Raw genomic sequence first — 19,114 nt, 5'->3', positions numbered from 1 at the left:
AGAGTAACCCATATGGTGGGAGGTGGAGATTCAGACTTCAGAAGCGCCAAAAGCAAAAAATGTAGAGCTTCACTGTCATCAGTTAAAGCCGGTTTTTAATACACGGAAAGCTCTACTTTTGTAAATCAACCATGTGCGCTCACATGTTCTAGGTTCAATAAAAGGCTTCTCCATGAAATATTAATATCATCAGTCTATTTCTTAAAACAGAAAAGTGAGGTGATGCGGGCATCTTATTATCAAATGGCTCAGAAAAAAAAGCTCCTTGCACCGGATCAGCAATTTTTCTATTAGTATGAGATCATTTCAAAATTTTAAAAATATATACATGAGGATAAATTATCAGTTCATATTTACAGTAGACTTTTCCTCTTTACCACCTTTTTTTTAATTTTTGAGTAGAATACTCTTATTCTCTAGGTTAACAAATTCTTTAACTAGAACATACACTCAGGTAGAAGTACATCTGTTTTCTTTTCACAGCCAAAAGATGGGCAATGCAGTATTTATAGTCATTATGATATTTAAATCCATACAAAAATTATTTCACTAAATAGGCTGAAATTAAATGAAGTCATATCTCAAAAGTAAAAAATAAACAGAGCAAATGCAAGAGAAAGAAAATTTGACGAGGCCCCTGAGACAGAGATTTGGCCTCAAAATGAATGCATTAGTAACACAGTACCATTGTGAAATTATATCTTACACAAATTGATTCTATGTTTTCTTTCAGCCATCTTCAAATTGTTTCCACTTGACTATCGCTCTGCTGTTTCACATGTTCAAAGGTGAACTCTTCATACATCCTTACACAAGTTCTCTTTTTCAACTATATCACTTCTAATAAAGATATCAACTAATCTTCTATTCTCATTTATTCCATTCATTCAACAAGCATTAACTGAGTGCCAACTACAGACTAACTGCTGTGGATACTGAGATAAAAGGCACAGTCCCTGTCCTCACGCTGCTGTCAGTTGGGGAGTTGATTGCCCATCTCTAGATATTTGCCTGCAACAGCTTCCTAGGTCATTTTCCTACCTCCTCTTACACCGCATAACACTGCCAGACTCTTCTGGCAGTCATGCCATTCTTCCAGACAATGATCTATCAAATCAAAACGCCTCTGCGCTTAAGATATAGATGATTATCGTCTCCTCTGGAACACATTAGCACCAACTTCCAGACTTCTGGGAATATCCTCCTACTCTCGCAATCGTCCTATATTTGAAGAACTTTTTCAGCAGATCATGAGTAATTTTTTATGTAATTGAAGAAATTAGGCTTAAAAACAGGAGAGCTCAGGGGCTAAACATAAAAAATAATTTCACATTCAGAGTAATTAAAAATGGCAACAAATATATGTGTTGCTTGAGTTGAGGGAGGAAAACATAAAAATTGTCCTCAGTGGCTTAAACATTTGTCTAAAAAAAATGGTGTGTGGGGGGGTGGGGGGGTGCGGGAATTTCTCCAACATCTTTGAAACTATATTATTGTACAATAGTATAAATTGCTGACCCAAAAGACAATTTCCTAAAGGTTATTCCTTTTCTCTTTACTTTATATAATCCTCAGCTTAGAGTTGATACATACAAAAATGAGAGAATTCTACTATAATTAAAATATTTTCTAAATTTAGATCTAAAGTACTTTGTTTCCTTCCATAACTAGTCACCTTAAAAAAGATGTCTTGGGATTTCAAAGGTTTATTTCAATGATATCTTTCTTTTGCTCACTTTTATTTATTATCTTGCATTTTATTAGGTTGACTCATATGAGATAGACATTTATAAGTCAAAGTGGTTGAATACTGGTGTGTTATATGGTTTCATTTTATAGTTAGCTTCCTGGCTGCGCCCCAGTCAGCAAAGTGGGTCATGACACAAGAAGATGAAAAGTTACGAGTTCATAAATATGCAAAAGAAAAGACTGGAACTGAATTTCACCCATTTATATTTTTACCAAAAAGGTAATAATACACAACCTGATTTTTAGTTCTACAATTATATTATCTTTTTATGCCTATCTTTTGGGAAAGACAAAGTATTACCAGAATTAGATATCATAAAAAGGAGCTTGTGCTGCATGTGAGATCTTAGTTCCCCACCCAGGGATCGAACCCACATCCCCTGCAGTGCAAGAGCAGAGTCTTTAACCAGTGGACTGCCAGGGAAGTCCCAGAAAATGACATTTTTTTTTGGAGACTGATAATCTAAATCTTTGCTAACACAATGGTTAAAACATGTTTTAATTTTCACTTTTTTAAAATTCTGTGAGGTTTAGTTTCTAACTTACTAATTTTGATTTCTAGCAATATTCATTCTCATTTCACTACCTCTTTGAATTTTTAATTTTAACCATTGTGCTTGTTATTAGAGTACTCTTTTTTTTTTCTTGTTCTATCATTGTAACATCCCATGGAATTGCACTGAAGATCAGAAACAAAGAAAATGAGACAGAATGAAGGGAGGTTGTGAACATGCACTATTCTTCAAGAAAAGGGAAGAGGAGCCCCAAAAGATTCAGAGATTGTCAAGGCTGCTACTCCCACCACATGTAGAAGGCATGATATGGGATTTGCCTCACTAAGTTTTGGACTTATCTGGGCTCAGTCATCTCTCCTATTTCTCCCTTTCGGGTTTTTGTTTCTTTGTTTATTTTTTTGATTTTTTGGTCGCGCTGTGCTGATCTCAGTTCCCCAACCAGGGATCAAACCTGGGCCCCCTGCACTGGGAGCACAGAGTCTTAACTCTGGACTGTCAGGAAAGTCCATATTTCTCCCTTTTGGAATGAGAGTGTCTAGCCTATGCCTGTCCTACCATTGTATTTTAAAGTGCATAATTAATCTGATTCCACAGGTTCATAGCTAGAGAGGATTTTTGCCTCAAGTCGCACCCATATCTTATTTAGATGATATTTAGGTAAGATTTTGGACTTCAGACTTCAGAGTTGATGTAAATGAGTTAAGACTTTTGGGGCTGCTGGGATAGAGTGAATATGTTTTGTATGTGAGAATGACATGAATTTTGGGGGGCATGGGTGGAATGTTATGGACTGAATATTTATGTACCCCCAAATCTGTATGTTGAAGCCAACCTCTAGTGTGATGATATTTGGAGATAGGAATCTTTGGGAGGTAATTAGGGTTAGATGATGTCATGAGGATGTGGCCAACATGATATGATTAGTGTACATACAAGAAGAGGAAGAGAGCCAAGTGAGGACTCAGCAAGAAGGCAGCTGTCCACAAGCCAGAAGAGGGTTCTCATCAGGAACCAAATCTGCCGGCACACTGATCTTGGACTACTAGCCTCCAGAACTGTAGGAAATAAATGTCTGAAATTTAAGCCACTCAATCTATGGTATTTTGTTATAGGAGCTCAAGCTGACTAAGACAGGTTAGTTGTTTTTTTTTCTGGTTGAGTTGTAAGAGTTCTTTATATATTCTGGATATTAACCCCTTATTAGCTACATGATTGGCAAATATCTTCTCATTCTGTGGGTTGCCTTTTCACTCTGTTGTTGATGCACAGAAGTTTCAATTTTGATGTAGTCTAATTTATCTATTTTTGTTACTGCTGTTGCCTGTGAACACTGGTTTTTAAAGACATCACAGTTTGGGCCAATTATACTAAAAGATTACTTTTAACTTATGACTTTCCCAATAAATGATATTTGGTTAAAATAAGAGATTAATGCAACATCTTCTTTTATTACCTGGAATTGATATTAGTTTCAATGATATGCTGTTTGGTTATGGTTCTTAATGGTTTGACAATTTAGTGTTGTGAATAAGAGAACAGACTTGCATTGCTTCATCATTATGTAATTTGGGGGGACAACTATCCCAGTAGATGCTAAGTCAATATGTAAAGAAATAGCTGAAATGTTGATTAATAAAGAAATTAACCTAGAGATCTTTAAATTTGGCCTAATAGAAAATTTCAGAATCCTTTGGAATCCTTTTTTCATTCTAATGAGAATAAGGTTATGATGTTTCTGGTAAGCACTAAGCTAAAATTTCTTCCAGGTTTCTATCTCTTAGCCCTATGGAAAAGAATGACACTTCACTGTCAGATCTTTCCCAAGAGACAGTGAGAAATTAGGCTTTAAGCCTAAATTTTTGTGATAAGGCAGGAGAAATACTGCCAATAACCTCAGTTACTGATGAAAAGAAACTATTTTTACACTAAGTTGTGATTTACACCGGTAAGGTTTACATCAACAAACACACGATAATTTATCATTAAGGAAGCATTCCCTTTAGCCAGCTTCTCCAAATTAAGCATGTTTATTGTATCCTTTCTCTGTATCAACTAGAATAGCTCTTGTGATTGAGCTCAGAGGACACAAGTTTGGTAACATTTAAATGACTATCTAGAACTTACCGGGACTATTCTTATGGGAGGGAGTTGATTTAAAAAAAACATTTTATTTCACAGACATTTAAATAAATGCTTTTGAAAGGCATTTATTTCTTATGAAAGAAGTACCTACCCTACTGTGTCACAGTATAATAATGTGCTTATAACAGGAAAGTTGAATTCCATGCAATCTTGAGAAATTAAAATATCATATAAAATATAGCTTGTTGCATACGACATTGACCCTGCTATAGACTTTCAAAGTTTAAGGATTTCAGAGAATTCTGAACTATTAAATCTTCACTATAACCATAAAAAACATTTTAAAGAAGATAACAGAAATGTTATCATGTATGTCCTAGATGTCTCTCATAATTTTGTTCTATTAATGGCAGCAGGTATTGGTATCCTTATAACATGCCCACTATTCCACGAGAGGGAGAAAAAAAGTTTCATTGTATTTTGAAAAATTGGGTAAGTTACTTAGTATATCCTTTGTATTTAGGAAGTGAAATATTAACCAATCTTTAAAAATTGCCAAAACTATCAAAATGAATAACAAGCATAAGTATAAAACTGAAGGCTGAAATGTTCTTTAGTTGACATTTTCCTAAAAGGTAAGGAAAATTCGCTTTTTTATTACCTAAGGTAGTTCTAGAGACTTGGGTCAAAGTTGGGCCAATATTGGCCTTTCTGCATTTAAAAAGAGAAATCTACCTGTCTATCTCTCTATGGCCACACAGCATGTGGGATCTTAGTTCCTTGACCAAGGATCAAACCCGTGCCCCCGCAGTGGAAGCACGGAGTCTTAACCACTGGACCCCCAAGGAAGCCCTGAGAAACCTACCATTTAATTAAATTAGTTAATTTATTTATTGAGGTATAATTAACATACATTATGTTGGTTTCAGGTGTACAACATAATACAGTCTACCACTTAGAATCTTTCGGAGTCAGTAACTGGATTCTTAAAGCAATTCCATTTTGAGAAACCAACTAAGCATTTTGGAAAATCAGGATAAACTAATTTGACAAGACTGAGAAAGAATTAGAGGAAAAACACTAACTATAGAAATGTTATAAGATGTAATGAACAAACATACCTCCTGGGCTGTGACCGGCATTCCTCCTCCCCACTGTCTGCCTCCTGTATAGACAGGAAAATGAGAAAAAATAACTTAAAACCTGAGGTCTCATATCATAATACCAAAAATGCAGTTTTACTAAGCTTTACATGTAGGAATAGCTCATTGATGCTGTGAATTTAAACTAAATTCTCTCCATAAAAAGTGACTTCAACCAACACAGGGGATTGATATATCAACAGAATTTATTCCTGGAGGAAGCTTTAACAATAGTCTACAAATTTTTAAAATAACATTGTCGAACTTATTCCTTATAAACTCAGAAGGTTGACAGTACCCTAGTTTTCACTGATTCTGACATATACACATAAATTAGGATTAATCTACAATCAATGTGACAAAAACACTGACTCATGGTTTAATTGCAATGTTTATTTTTTTCTTAGTGGTACATAAAATAATTGAGGGTGTTATATTTATGGCAATTTAGGCCAAATGTGAATGCTTTATAGAAACTGAAATTCAAAAAAGGAAAGAAGTTAAATTGCTCAAGGAAACTCATGTGGTAAAGCTAGAATTAAAACTGAGAAAATACTGCCTCCCAACACACTGAAAAAGCATATCATTTGCCCCTCCCTGACCTAGGTTAAGAATTATTATATGTTAAGATACTATACAGATCTTCATGGAGACAAGAATAGCAACATGAATGAAAAGTGAGAAAACCTGAGAGAATTAATGATATTGAGGCGCTAACTTTTTCTTTAAATTTGCTCTCTGACATTTTATATTTGCACTCCAGTCACTTTTGCCCTATTTGGCAAACACAAAAATAGGAGGCAAAAAATAATGTCAAACAATACGTGTTCTGTCTACTGATAAGTCACCTACATTTTCGCATTTATGAAACCATCCCCGTTCACCTCTACATCATTCTGCCTCCATTCTTGGGCAGCCACGGCCAGCTCTAACTTTTATTCCCATTTTATTTTCATTATTGATTTCAGGTATGCCCATTATCTTGCACAATCAGAAGACAGCAAAGGTCCTATCCTCAGAGGGAGGACAGGGCAAGTGTCATGGTATATAGACCACTCTGCCTATGCGGAAGTTTTAGGTTCAGAAGCTTTCTTTAGGTTAGGAAGTGAAAAGAACGGTGTTAAAAAAAAAAAGAACCAATCATCTGTAGAGTTAATAATCAGAACCTGGAAAGTTTGCAAGAATAAAAATGAAAAGACTCATAAGCAAATATAAATGTTAGATTTTGGAGCCCAAGGGAACTATAATAAATAGAAATCGTTTCCTGGAATCTCATTTAACAAATAATACTTCATTATTGTTATTAGTGGTTAATAGATCTCTACTTCTGATGTATTCTTATATTTTTTTAATTGTATGAATACGACAAAAGATATATTTAAAATGTATGTAAGTTATGAGGCACAATAATAAAATGAATACCTGTGAACACCATTCTACTTAAAAGCTAGAATAATACCAATACCTTTGCATTTACTCGTGTGCTTATTTCCTATCTCCCATTCCTACCCTTCTCCCAAAATGTGAGTACTATCTTTTTTTTTTTGGCGCACGGGCTTAGTTGCTCCGCAGCATGTGGGATCTTCCTGGGGCAGGGATCAAACCTGTGTCCTCTGCATTGGCAGGCGGATTCTTAACCACTGCACCACCTAGGAAGCCCTGTGAGTACTATCTTGACTTTTAAATTTATAATTTTCTTGCTTTCACTCTACTATAAAAAATTTCAAACATACAGAAAAGTTGAAACATCTTACAGTGAACCTGTGTATTCACCATCTGGATTCTTTTATATTTGTGTTAGCACTTCTCTATTCATCTTCCTGCCCCATGGATCAATCCATCTTATTCTTTTGATGCATTTCAAAATAGGTTACAGTGTGCTTGCCCTTAAATGCACGTAATTAGAATTCAGTATTATAATTCCTTTTTTATTTTAAGGAAAAATTTATATACAATGTAATAAATGCACAGATCTTAAGTGCACCATTCAGTGAGTTGTGACAAATGTACATATCTGTGTAACTCAAACTTTTATCAAGAAATGCAACATTTCTATCAGCTCAGAAATTTCTCTCATTTAATACCTGGTACCACCCACAACCTAGAGGCAACCACTGTTCTTCTTTTTCTTCCACCACAATTTTTTTCCATCAAAAATTAGTATATAATGGGGGCTTCCTAGGTGGCACAGTGGTTGAGAATCCGCCTGCGAATGCAGGGGACACGGGTTCGATCCCTGCTCCAGGAAGATCCCACATGCTGCGGAGCAACTAAGCCCTTGCGCCACAACTATTGAGCCTGCACTTTAGAGCACGTGCGCCACAACTACTGAGCCCATGTGCTGCAACTACTGAAGCCCACGTGCCTAGAGCCCGTCCTCCGCAACAAGAGAAGCCACGGCAATGAGGAGCCTGCGCACCACAACGAAGAGTAGCCCCCACTCACCACAACTAAAAAGAAAGCCCACAAACAGCAAAAAAGACCCAACACAACCAATAAAATTAATTAAAAAAAAAAACCCAGGCTTTAAAAAACAAAAATTAGTATATAATGTTTTTGAGATTCATCCATGTTGTTATATGTAACAGGAGCTCATTCCTTTTGATTCCTGAGGATTCCATTATTTGAGTATACCAGTTTGTTTATTCATCTATTGATATATATACCTAGGATGTTTGAGTTTTTGTCTATTATGAATAAAATTTTTACATGAGCAATCTCTTTATAATTTAAAGAATGTCTCTTATAGACAGAATATAGTTGGATCTTGCTTTATTTTACCCATTGTAACAATTTTTGCCTTTTAATTGTAGTGGTTAGTCCATCAACATTTAACATAATTACTGATACAGTCAGTAACATGGTAGACCCAAATCCATTTATTTTCTGTTTGTCCCCTATACCTTTATGCCTCTGTTCCTCCTTTTCTGTCTTATTTTGTATTATTTGAATATTTTTTAGAATTTGATTTTAATTTACATATTGGTTCCACTTCCTTGCATCATTTTTTATTCCACTATTAAAAAAATTATACAATGTTTATATTGTTAAACAATATATTATTTAGTTTTGATTGGGGGGCTTTAAAAATTATATTATACTATATGTAGTCTTCCCAATATGCTTTTTAAAAACTAAATATTATGCTAATAAGATTCATCCACTTATTACCTATAGTTATCGTTCATTTTATGCTGGGGTAAAAGATTGCATTATAGGAATATATCAAAGTTTACCCATTCTACTCAGATAGATTGGATTGTTCCAATTTTGGGTGACATCAACCATGCTGCTATGACATTCTTGTAACGTCCGTTGGTCTACATGCACAAGAGTGTCAACAGGATATACGTACACCTAGGAGTAGAATTGCAGGGTCACAGAATAAATAAAGGTTCAAATTTACCAGGTAGTGCCAAATTATTTTCTACAGTAGTTGTACTGATTTATACTCTCACCAGGAAAGAGTGAGAGTTTTAGTTGTTCTAAGTCCTAGCCAACACCTGAAATCATCAGATGTTTTTTTCTTTCTCTTTCTTTCTTTTTCTTTCTTTCTTTCTTTCTTTCTTTCTTTCTTTCTTTCTTTCTTTCTTTCTTTCTTGCTTGCTTGCTTGCTTTCTCTCTCTCTCTCTCTCTCTCTCTCTCTCCCCCCCCCTTCCTTCCTTCCTTCCTTCTTTCTTTTCTTTCTTGTCTTTTTTTTTTTTTGCCAGTCTTGTGTTTTATCTCATTATGGTCTTAATTTGCTGTGCCTTGACTACTACTAAGGTTTTATATGTTTATGGGCTCTTATTAGCTTAATATCCTTCCCCTCACATGTAAAGTGAGCAGACCAAAAAAGAATAATTCAAATTAGTTTCAGCTTTTTGGTAGATTTTTCTACCTATGAGAATTGTGATGGGAAATAAAAAGCTAAAACACCCTTGATGTTTCCTTAGCAGGCACAAACAGCCAAAACTAGTTACATCCACAGAGGGAAACTAACACTTATTTAACACCACTATGGGCCAGATACTTTATATGTTGTTTTATTTAATGCACGCCACAACCCTGTGGGGCTTGCTAAAGGTCACAAAGCCTAAAGGTCACAAAGCCAATAAATGGTGGAAGTCACAATTTGAACTCAGGTCTATGTTTCTGCTATAACCAGCTGCCCCGGAACAGGGGGTAGGAAGACAACTGCAGAAGAAAGCATAACTTTTCTCATGGCTTATAATAAAAACAGTATCCTTTGTCATCTTTCTTCTATGACTTCTACACTTTAAAACAATGCCAAAGGAGTGGAAAATTCCTTTGGCACACAAAAAAAGCAAGTCAGAGAAGTGTTTCTAACACAAGATCCCCAAATGACGTTTTTCTTTCTTTCTTAGATTAATATTACAATAGTTAGGCCAATGAATAATTTGCTTCCCTTTCATCTTAGTTGAAAAAAGAGACTGAAAAAAACCCCCCAAAACTCAGTATTTCAAGGCATTGTAGGCCTAAGGTAAAATGGATTTTTTTTTTTAAATGAAGAAAGTGTTCAATTATGCTTATTTCAATGGAATTCACTGCCCAAAATGCAAAGATACAACAATGCTCATTAATGATCAGGTAATACAGTTTTCTTGAATAGTGGAATTTAAATGGTAGCTAAAGGGAGAATGCTTACCATTCTATTGCAACAAGTGCATGCACCAGACCACATATAACCACCTACCTTGTCAAGTAACTTCACATATTGTTAGTTAAAACAAAAAAGAAGGAAAGAAAAGAAATGCAAGTAGTCAATGTGTTCAGAATATTAGAAATTACTAGGAGAAAAGTGTAAAGATAACTATTAGTTTCTTCTTAGTAAATACAATAATTTCTGATGTGTAAGGAGAACTAATTAAATGATTAAATACATATTTGTTGACTTTTTTTTTAATATTCCAGAGTCCTGTTGTTAAGTAGTTTGTATTTAAAGAGTATAATTTCTTCTTGATGTTCTTAAGAAAAATTTGACCTATAAACAATATGGTGTGAGATTCTGAACATGAATTTAATTTTAGGATATTCAGAAAACACTAATTGGAAAAGATACATGCACCCCAGTGTTCACAGCAGCATTATTTGCAATAGCCAAGGTACAGAAGCAACCTAAATGTCCATCAACAGAAGAATGGATAAAGAAGATGTATATACAATGTAATATTATTCAGCCATAAAAAAGAATGAACCTCTGCCATTTGCAACAACATGGATGGACCTAGAAGGTATTATGCTCAATGAAATAAGTTAGAGAAAGACAAATACTCTATGTTATTACTTATGTGTGGAATCTAAAAATTTAAATAAATGAATGTTTGTAACAAAATAGAAACAGCCTCATAGATATAGAGAACAAACTGGTGGTTACCAGTGGAGAGAGGGAAGGGGGTGGGCAAGATATGGGTATGGGATTAAAAGATGCAAACTACTATGTGTAATAAGAAGAAAGGATATATTATATAGCACAGGGAAATACAGCCATTATTTTGTAAAAACTTTAAATGAAGTATGATCTATAAAAATATTGAATCGCTATGTGATACACTTGAAACTAATACAATATTGTAAATCAACTATGCTTCAATTAAAATATAAAATACATAATTTCAGGGTATCTGGGAACCATTATGTATGAATTGAAAAATTAATGTATTCTTATTAATCTACTTAATACCTGAGCATAAAAGTAGGTCACTAAGTAAAAGATGTTTGGAAAAAACAGAAGCACCCAAGTCATATTTGCTGAGAAGTAGGCTGGAAGTGCTGCCAGCCTTGAAAAACACCAGGCTAGGTAAGTGTTAAGCAATAATTTCCAAAACTTTATTCAAGATTTTTACACTTTCCACACACTCCAATCCAAGTGGATGCATTCATCATTTTTCAAAAGTACCTATTAACTTCCTTTGTCCGTGCTGTTTCATCATCCTGGAAGGCCCTTCTCCCCTCTCCTATATCCTTCCCTAGCCTTCAAAGGTGGTTTCAAAAGCCAGTAGTTCATGATGTTTCTTTTATCACCTTGCTGATAGGCTGTCTGCCTCTCTCCAAACCTGACTGTTACCGTGCATGTTTCCTGTGGCACTACCAAGATCTCTTTCTGGGTTATCACTGGGTTCTTGTATTACATTTTCTTATTTTCCCTTTACTTCTCACTCTGTGTTTAGCACAATGCCCTATGTGCAGATGGAACTCCATAAATATTGAGTTGAATGAATGCGTGATTTAAGCAGCAAACTAAAACCATGTGAACACTTGGAGCTAACTGGCTGTGCATTCTCAGCTAGTGAGGACTATGCCAGTTATGTTTTCTTCTTAGCCAGTTAAAAGAATAGTTTTTGTTGCTCAGGAGTTAGCTTGTGACGAAGATCTGGAAGTAATACCTTAGGTTTTCCCTTTGGTTAAGCAGACAGAATCTTTCACTTGCTCTCATTTATGTATTCATTCATTCATTCATTCAACATTAATTGAATACCTCTTACATGTTAGGTACTAGGCACCAGGAATTAAAAGTAGGCAAAACTGCCCTTATCCTTGGATAGTTCACATTGTACTAGGGGAGACAGTTCCATAAGCCAAAAATTATAATGATATGTCATTTGGCTTACAGCAGAGGATGTACAAAATGCTATAGAAACAACAGAGGAGGAAATGACTAACTGTGGGACTTGGATATGCTTCACAGAAGTTAATTTTCAGGCTGGCTTGAATCAGTGGGTTTGTGTTAGATGGATAATAGGAGGAAGGGAGAAGGGTTGGCAAAAGGAACAGAAAGAGCAGTAAGAGTCTGGATGTTTAGGGAAGGGTGGTGGTGAGCAGCTGTGAATTGCTGGAGCAAAAGTACGGGTATTGCGGGTTAAGGCTATCAAGTAATACTGATGTTATGAGTCCATAAGGGTAGGAATATTAAGATAATAGTCCTATGGTCACAAAAAGTGATTGTGGATTATCCATTAACTGGACTTCAGATTATCCATCAGTCACTTCTGCTCCTGGGTAAAAACTAATACGGGAGGTGTCTGTCAGACAGGATAAAGTAATCTAGTAGTTTTTATAAGAGTGGATGTGAGCTTTGAAATTAAAAAAGCTCTGCTTTGGTTTGGAAGAAGCAAATGTGAAGAATACAGACTTGAAGAGGAAGTAAAGGCACCATTTTGCCACTTGGCTACTGGTAAGAGAAGGCTTAGATTCTCTCCTAGAAACAAGAGACAAAGAAGATGGGGATGGAACCAGCTGTTTGGGTTACCCATTGCTTCATAACAAACTACTAATTTATTATATTTCATGATTTCATGGGTCAGAAATTCAAGCAGTACTTAGCCAGGCGATTCTTCTGCTCCACATGGTACTGCTGAAGGTCACTCAGTGCTACTAACGTGGTACTTAGCTAGAAGATGGGCTAGTAGTCAGGGTCCAAGCAGCTTCACTCACATGTTTGATGTCTTAGCCTGGAAGGCTGGAAAGCTGGGCTCAACTGGAAAGTCAACTAGAATGCCTATGGCTTGGGCCTTCTCAAAGTCCAACAAGTACAGTGTAAAGGTACGGCACAGGAAGTACATTGCATAGGAGTTCAGAAGTGAGAATACTGTGGGTACAGTGTTCACAGGCACAAGTGAGCTTTGAGTTCAATCTTGAAGGCAGAGGAAGGTCTGAAGAGGCACAGAGGCTGACAGAGCATTTAAGACACGAACAAAGGAAAGGACAGGGGGAATATGTGTGACACACTGGGGTGGTGGTGAACTGACCAGCTGAGTTGAAATCCATGGCTTGCCTTGAGGTCAGCTGCAAAGATAAGTAGCAGAGGGGAGGAGTCTAGACCTGATCCTAGGGGGAAGCCAGGGAAGGGATTTATCATCATCTTAGAAAGTAGGATAAAATTATAAATATGTTGCTTTGGTGGTAATAAAAAGTTTTTTGAGGAAACAGAGGCTATAATTTGGAATGCCAATTGAGAAAAATTAGGTATTTTTCCTAGAGCCAGGAGACACTGGTTAATTTAACCACACATCTCCACTAGAGGGCAGACAAGTCAAAGCTTACACTGTGGCTGAGCTGGAGAACCTGCACCTCAGAAAACAAACACTAAGAGTAAACACCATACGTTGTTGCTTAAAGACCATTTTCAGTGTCTTCAACCTTGCAAAGAGCCTTTAGCTAGCAGATAAATCTTTCACAGAATAGTTTTATATGGTATAAAACGTGTCTTAATTGCAAAATGGACTGGTAGAAAATTTATACTTTGGGAATTTGGCTTGGCTGACAGGCACATGTGCTTATACATGACAAGCATACCTGCAATGCCAACAGCAGCACTCATCACTGGCTAATTTACCTTAATCTTCCCCACCCATCTCAGGCACATCCTAACCACCACTCAAGACATGCCTAACAATGTGTATACTATCTGGACCATGATTTCAATCTAGGTTCTCCTTTTGGTCAACTGGGGAGGTGCTTGGTCCTAGAAGACTCATATTCCTTTAAAGTCAGAGCAAGGTAAGGCCATCAGACAGAGGTTCTTATGTGTGCATTTGTCTTAGCAGGCTGAGGACCTGTCATATGGGGGTGTTGGCGAGAGTCCTCAGGTCTCACTAACTAGGACACAGCATCAATATTAACATCTAAATAAAAGGACTGAGAATTCCATCACACATTTAGATGCTAAAATAGATCCGCAAAGTACTATAAATACTTTTTCTGTTTTGCTCTCTTACAAAATGTCTCTCATTGAAGGTGCAAGGGCAATTCTATTTAGTAGGTTGACTTTCTGCCATTAGCTGGAAGTAGTTTTCCTCCACACGTGACCAAGGCTCATATCACAAGCATCTTCTTTCCCCCTGGAAAATGACCACATTTAGTTTCAGATATGAGGTACTTCAACTGTAGGTGAATTTTGCTAATCTGAAATTCTTACAGTATTTCCAACAAGCCAGGCCATCTTATCTCTTAGACTTTGCTATATTCTTCCCTCTGCCTCATACACCTCATTCCCCTCTTTGCTTGCCTACTTCTTCTGCTCATCCTTCAGGTTGTAGCTTAGGTGTCCCTTTCTCCAGAGGCCTTCCTTGATGCCTTGAGACTGAGGCATATTCCGAAAGCATCTATTTTACTTGATGCAAACTAATACTTTTATATTAACAGAGATACAGATACATAAACATGTGCATGAAATTTAAAGTAAATCATAAGAATTCAAATACATTTCAGCCTTGTAATAAGCTTCTTCAAACTTTATATGTCCACACTGCCAGGGGTTCCCTATTTACACTGCTCTGTTGTTAGAGAAATTTCTGGTGGAAAGGTTTGAGGAGCACTGCAGAGGACTGCGATATACAACTTCAAAGTTAAGCCCGTGCCTAATATTGAAAATTTAAGATAGAAGTTAAGTTGCGGGGGGGAAGGTGTTGGTAGTTAATAAATACGAAGAGAAGATCAGATGCTTATGACTCGGTCAAATTTCTAAGACTACAGGCATATCACTTAATTTTATTTGGCTTCTATAAACAAAAGACTAAAAACCAATAGTTCAGAAAAAGCTGATTCAGCACTTAAACAAACAAACAAACCCAAAGACTCCAAACTCACTTGAAGTGAAACACAGGTGCTGAAATGAAGGAAAAAATACGAAGTTATAAATCAGAGTGTGATCTAATTCCTAATGCAGGTTAGGCCTAGCTAGTGATCCTTGCTAACACACTGAACATCATAAAGAAACCAATTATTAAGTCTCCCACAGTTAAAACACTCCTTGCTTTACTTTATTAATGGAAATGACAGAGAAAGAAATAATTGGTAACAATGCAGGAAGATTTTAATTACACTCAGTCACCATTAACCCTGACAACCCATCAACTAATATATAACAAGACAGCATATCCCCCACTAACATTAGTCTAACCAAAACTTCATGAATACAAAATACAAAACATTGTTTAGGAAAAAGGTAAAATCTTAAAATATTTTTGCTCTAATTTTTGGGAAAATACTGATGCATTTCTCCCTGCCATCTTCTCACCAATTAACAGTCTAAGACAGAAGAAATTGTTATAACCAACTTTTCAATGCAAACCTTTTTCTTCTGCCATCCTCAGGGAGTTCAGAATACACCCCATCAGTGATGCTTAAGGTCATTAGAATCTGACAAGTAACTACAGGAAGCCTATAATGATACAGTCAGATTATTTTGCTAACTATCCTATATAGTTGATTAGTAATGTACTCTTTGATCTAGATTTCCCCCCAAGACTGAACAGAACTAGGGAAGAAAAGGGAGAAAAAAAGATTAACAATAAAAGGCAAGATGAGTATATAGTATCTGATAGGAAGCCCTCTTCCCTATTTACAGATTCTAACATAAATAAGCTTAACTATCCTCATTTTCATTAGTTAAATATTTCTTTATATAACATCTATCCTCATTTTTATTAGTTAAATATTTCTTCTTGAGAAACTAGTATAGTTCCGATGGGGAGTTAGCTGTATGTGTAAATTCAAAAAACCAATAAAAGACACCAACAATTCCATAAAAATGCAATTCCTGGAAGCAAAGGTAAGTATAAAAAGGCATTCCACAGACAATATCCTGGTCAGTAAATACCTCTGAGCAACCACCAGGAAATATTTATTACTTGCCCAATTTCCTAAAATCATAACTTTCCTGATAAACAATGCCTTGAACACCACAGGAAAAGAATAACCAAGGCTACTAAGTGTTGGTAAAATGAAACATTACACACTGCTACTTCATATAACTTGAACAGAGTCAACTGAAAATATGGAATAAAATAGTAGCTATAAAGTGTGCCGCAGATTAAAAAAAAAACAACAAATCTCTCAACCTATCAAAGTGAATTGAGATGGGAAACAAAATGCTTTCATTCTATGTTTTCAGTTAAAGGAAGCAATCAGATAATCACATAAGCATAAGTAAAACTGCAACTACCAATAGTTGGGAGATAAAATAGTGCCACCAGTATTTACCACACATATACACTTGACAGCATGCTCCAGGTCCCAGCAACTAGGCTGTCTGCAGTAAAAATCCTAACTCCCTTCTAGGTGTTATTCCTCCAGGCTCCCTTTCATTCCTCATCACCGGTTTACTGGATAAAACAAATTAAACATATCCACTGATTTTCTGATATAAGGCTGCCCTGGAGACCACCTCAACCAGAGGCCATTAATGTAGACTTTAGGTTTTAAATTATAAGGAAGCCTATTGGAAAAGTAGAAAAAAAATTTTTTTAAGATTTCAATTCTTATGAAAGTCAGATTAGATTAAACTCAGCCCCATGCCATCTCTCTCTTCCCAGGGGTCCTTGGACTGCAATTTTTGCATCTGTTACTTAGGGGAACCATCAATCATGAGAACTCTGGCACTTTCATTTTCTCTTTCTCTTATACCACCTAAAGCATCTGAAAGAGTCCATTCAGAATTCCAAACCATTTCAAATTATTCTTAGCACCACGTCCCACGGAAATGCCTCAGTCAAAAACATATTATGCTTTGACTCTCATCAGGGACTTGGTTCTTGCTTCTTAGGAGGAAAAATCATGCAAAAATCCTAAAGTCTCTGATCTCCCCTCAAGCAGGTATGAGCTCTCCTTTCCTAAAAGTCCTATTCTTTCTTCTTGTGTTTATCTTCTTCCTTGAATTATAATTACATGTAATCACATCTTATCCTGATTTATTAAGAGTAAAGCACCTGATAGATACTCTATAAATATTTATTGAATGAGTGAGTCATTGGAACAAATAAATTATGAAAAAAAAATGTTTCTAGGTAAGAAAAGGAAAAATGAGTAAACTGGAGTTCAAAATAATGAAAAACCATGGAGGGGGAAAATTGTGATCTACTATATAGAAAAAAGGACTTAACAAACCAAAAACTAACCAGTCAACCAACCCAATAATAACCAAAAGAATGTCCAAATGTGTTATACCTAATAAGCCTTGGAATTCATGGTGATAAGAGACCAGAGACGAGCTAAATAATAACCTGGGTCAAATTTGTAGCTAAGGGTAAAGGCCACACTTAATATAATTACAGAACCAGAATCACTGAGGCCCTTTTAAAAAATGCTGCTACCTGCTTGTACACTAGCCTGAAGGGGTCTTCAGCATCTCCAGTGATATGCGACCTACCAACGCAGTCACCTGAGACTGGAGTTAACATGAAGTGCTGCACTTCCTCAATCTCATTAAATTAAACAAATTTTAAGTGGTATATATTTCTATATATGAAAAGCTTTTGTTCAAATGATGTCATATAATCACTGAAGAAAAACTTCATATGAGGTAGGTACTCTTTTACTTTCCTCTCTGCTGATCCTGGTTTCTTCCAATACTCATTCCCATAAAAGCACATTTAATGTACAATATATAGCTCCTGGCTTTGTGAAAATCAACCTGGCTCTAATTCTGCCTGACAATCACAGTGGGATCTAGGTCGGCCATACTTACCACTAATAAAATGGGCTAATCTTGACTACCTAATCACATTTGCAAAGTGATTGCAACCATATTGTGCTGTTATGTTGGTATTAACGGTGAGCTGAAATTTCTGCTTACAAAATCAAAGAGTTCACGACATCAGTGAGCCAGATCAAAGGTCAATTTATATTAGGTTTTCTCTGAAACTTTTAAAAAGTGCTATAGTATCATAGTGAAAAAAATAAATGCTTTAGTTCTACTACACTGAAAACTAAAATGAAAAATATTTTCTGTACAGATGAAATGCAGATTATAATTAATAAAATTTATGCATTATAAAAAATAAGCAGACTTCTTGGGAAAGTGAAGTTGCTTTAATCAAACAGACATCTCTTCAAGACATTTCATGTGATATATTAAACAACAGTTTCATATCTTAAAAGTGGGCATTAGGAATGTTAACTTTATGACATTTTCATTACAAAAATGAAAAGAGGTGCATTTTGAACACATATGATTCCAAAATCACATTAGAGTTTCCAGAACAGCCTAAGCAGGTACCTTACTCACCCCACTCAGGATCTGACACCTTGCATTGGGCCAATGACTCTCTGTATGTGCCTTCCTCACATTCCTCAGGCTCTACCACCCCATACTGGGATGCCCCTCTTGCTTGTCACAGCAACTCCCTGCTTACCATACACAGGCTCCAACAACCAGCTCCAGGGCACCTCCCTCAATGCACCACTGGAGCCTGGGCTCCAATATCCCACCCACACTGGACCTCAGTGCCCACCTGAAGATACCTACCAGGCTTAGTCCCATCTAATGGCTTTTGGATTGAATTGTTAGAGAAGAAGAAGGGTGTTTTATCTTTCAGTGCTTCAATTATAAATACAAATAAGGAAAACCACATTCATCTAACATATCTGCTCTATTTCAACAATATACAAGGCACTATACTAGGTCCAGTGGAACTATGTAGCCTGCCAAGAGCTTCTCTTCTGTCTGAGGAAACCACAATATCTCTACTTATTATGCAGGATATTTTTCAGTCTCAAGTAATAAAAATGAAAAATCCATCAAAATGGCTTAAACAATAAGGAAAAGTATTATCTTAATTCAGTCGCTGAACTCTATCAAGAATGAAATTCTCATCTTTCTGCTCTGCCATGCTGATTGTTTCAGCA

General features: G+C 36.1%; 1 protein-coding gene across 7 annotated transcripts in view; it reads right to left on the bottom strand.

Annotated features, from left to right (window-relative positions):
• Nucleotides 1-19,114, bottom strand: part of SSH2 (slingshot protein phosphatase 2) — a 226,038-nt gene that overhangs the window by 130,078 nt on the left and 76,846 nt on the right. For 5 of the 7 annotated variants that reach the window (XM_057716361.1, XM_057716363.1, XM_057716365.1 and 2 more), the window contains one exon: nucleotides 5,468-5,511. The exons of the other annotated variants lie outside the window; for them this stretch is intronic. In XM_057716361.1, the coding sequence (XP_057572344.1) occupies nucleotides 5,468-5,511 (44 nt within the window). The remainder of the gene's footprint in view (nucleotides 1-5,467; nucleotides 5,512-19,114) is intronic. 7 annotated transcript variants of the gene reach the window in all.

Source organism: Hippopotamus amphibius, chromosome 17 (assembly GCF_030028045.1).
Source record: "Hippopotamus amphibius kiboko isolate mHipAmp2 chromosome 17, mHipAmp2.hap2, whole genome shotgun sequence".
NCBI lineage: Eukaryota > Metazoa > Chordata > Mammalia > Artiodactyla > Hippopotamidae > Hippopotamus > Hippopotamus amphibius.
Note: the sequence above shows the minus strand (reverse complement) of the source record. Positions and strands in the feature narration are given on the sequence as shown.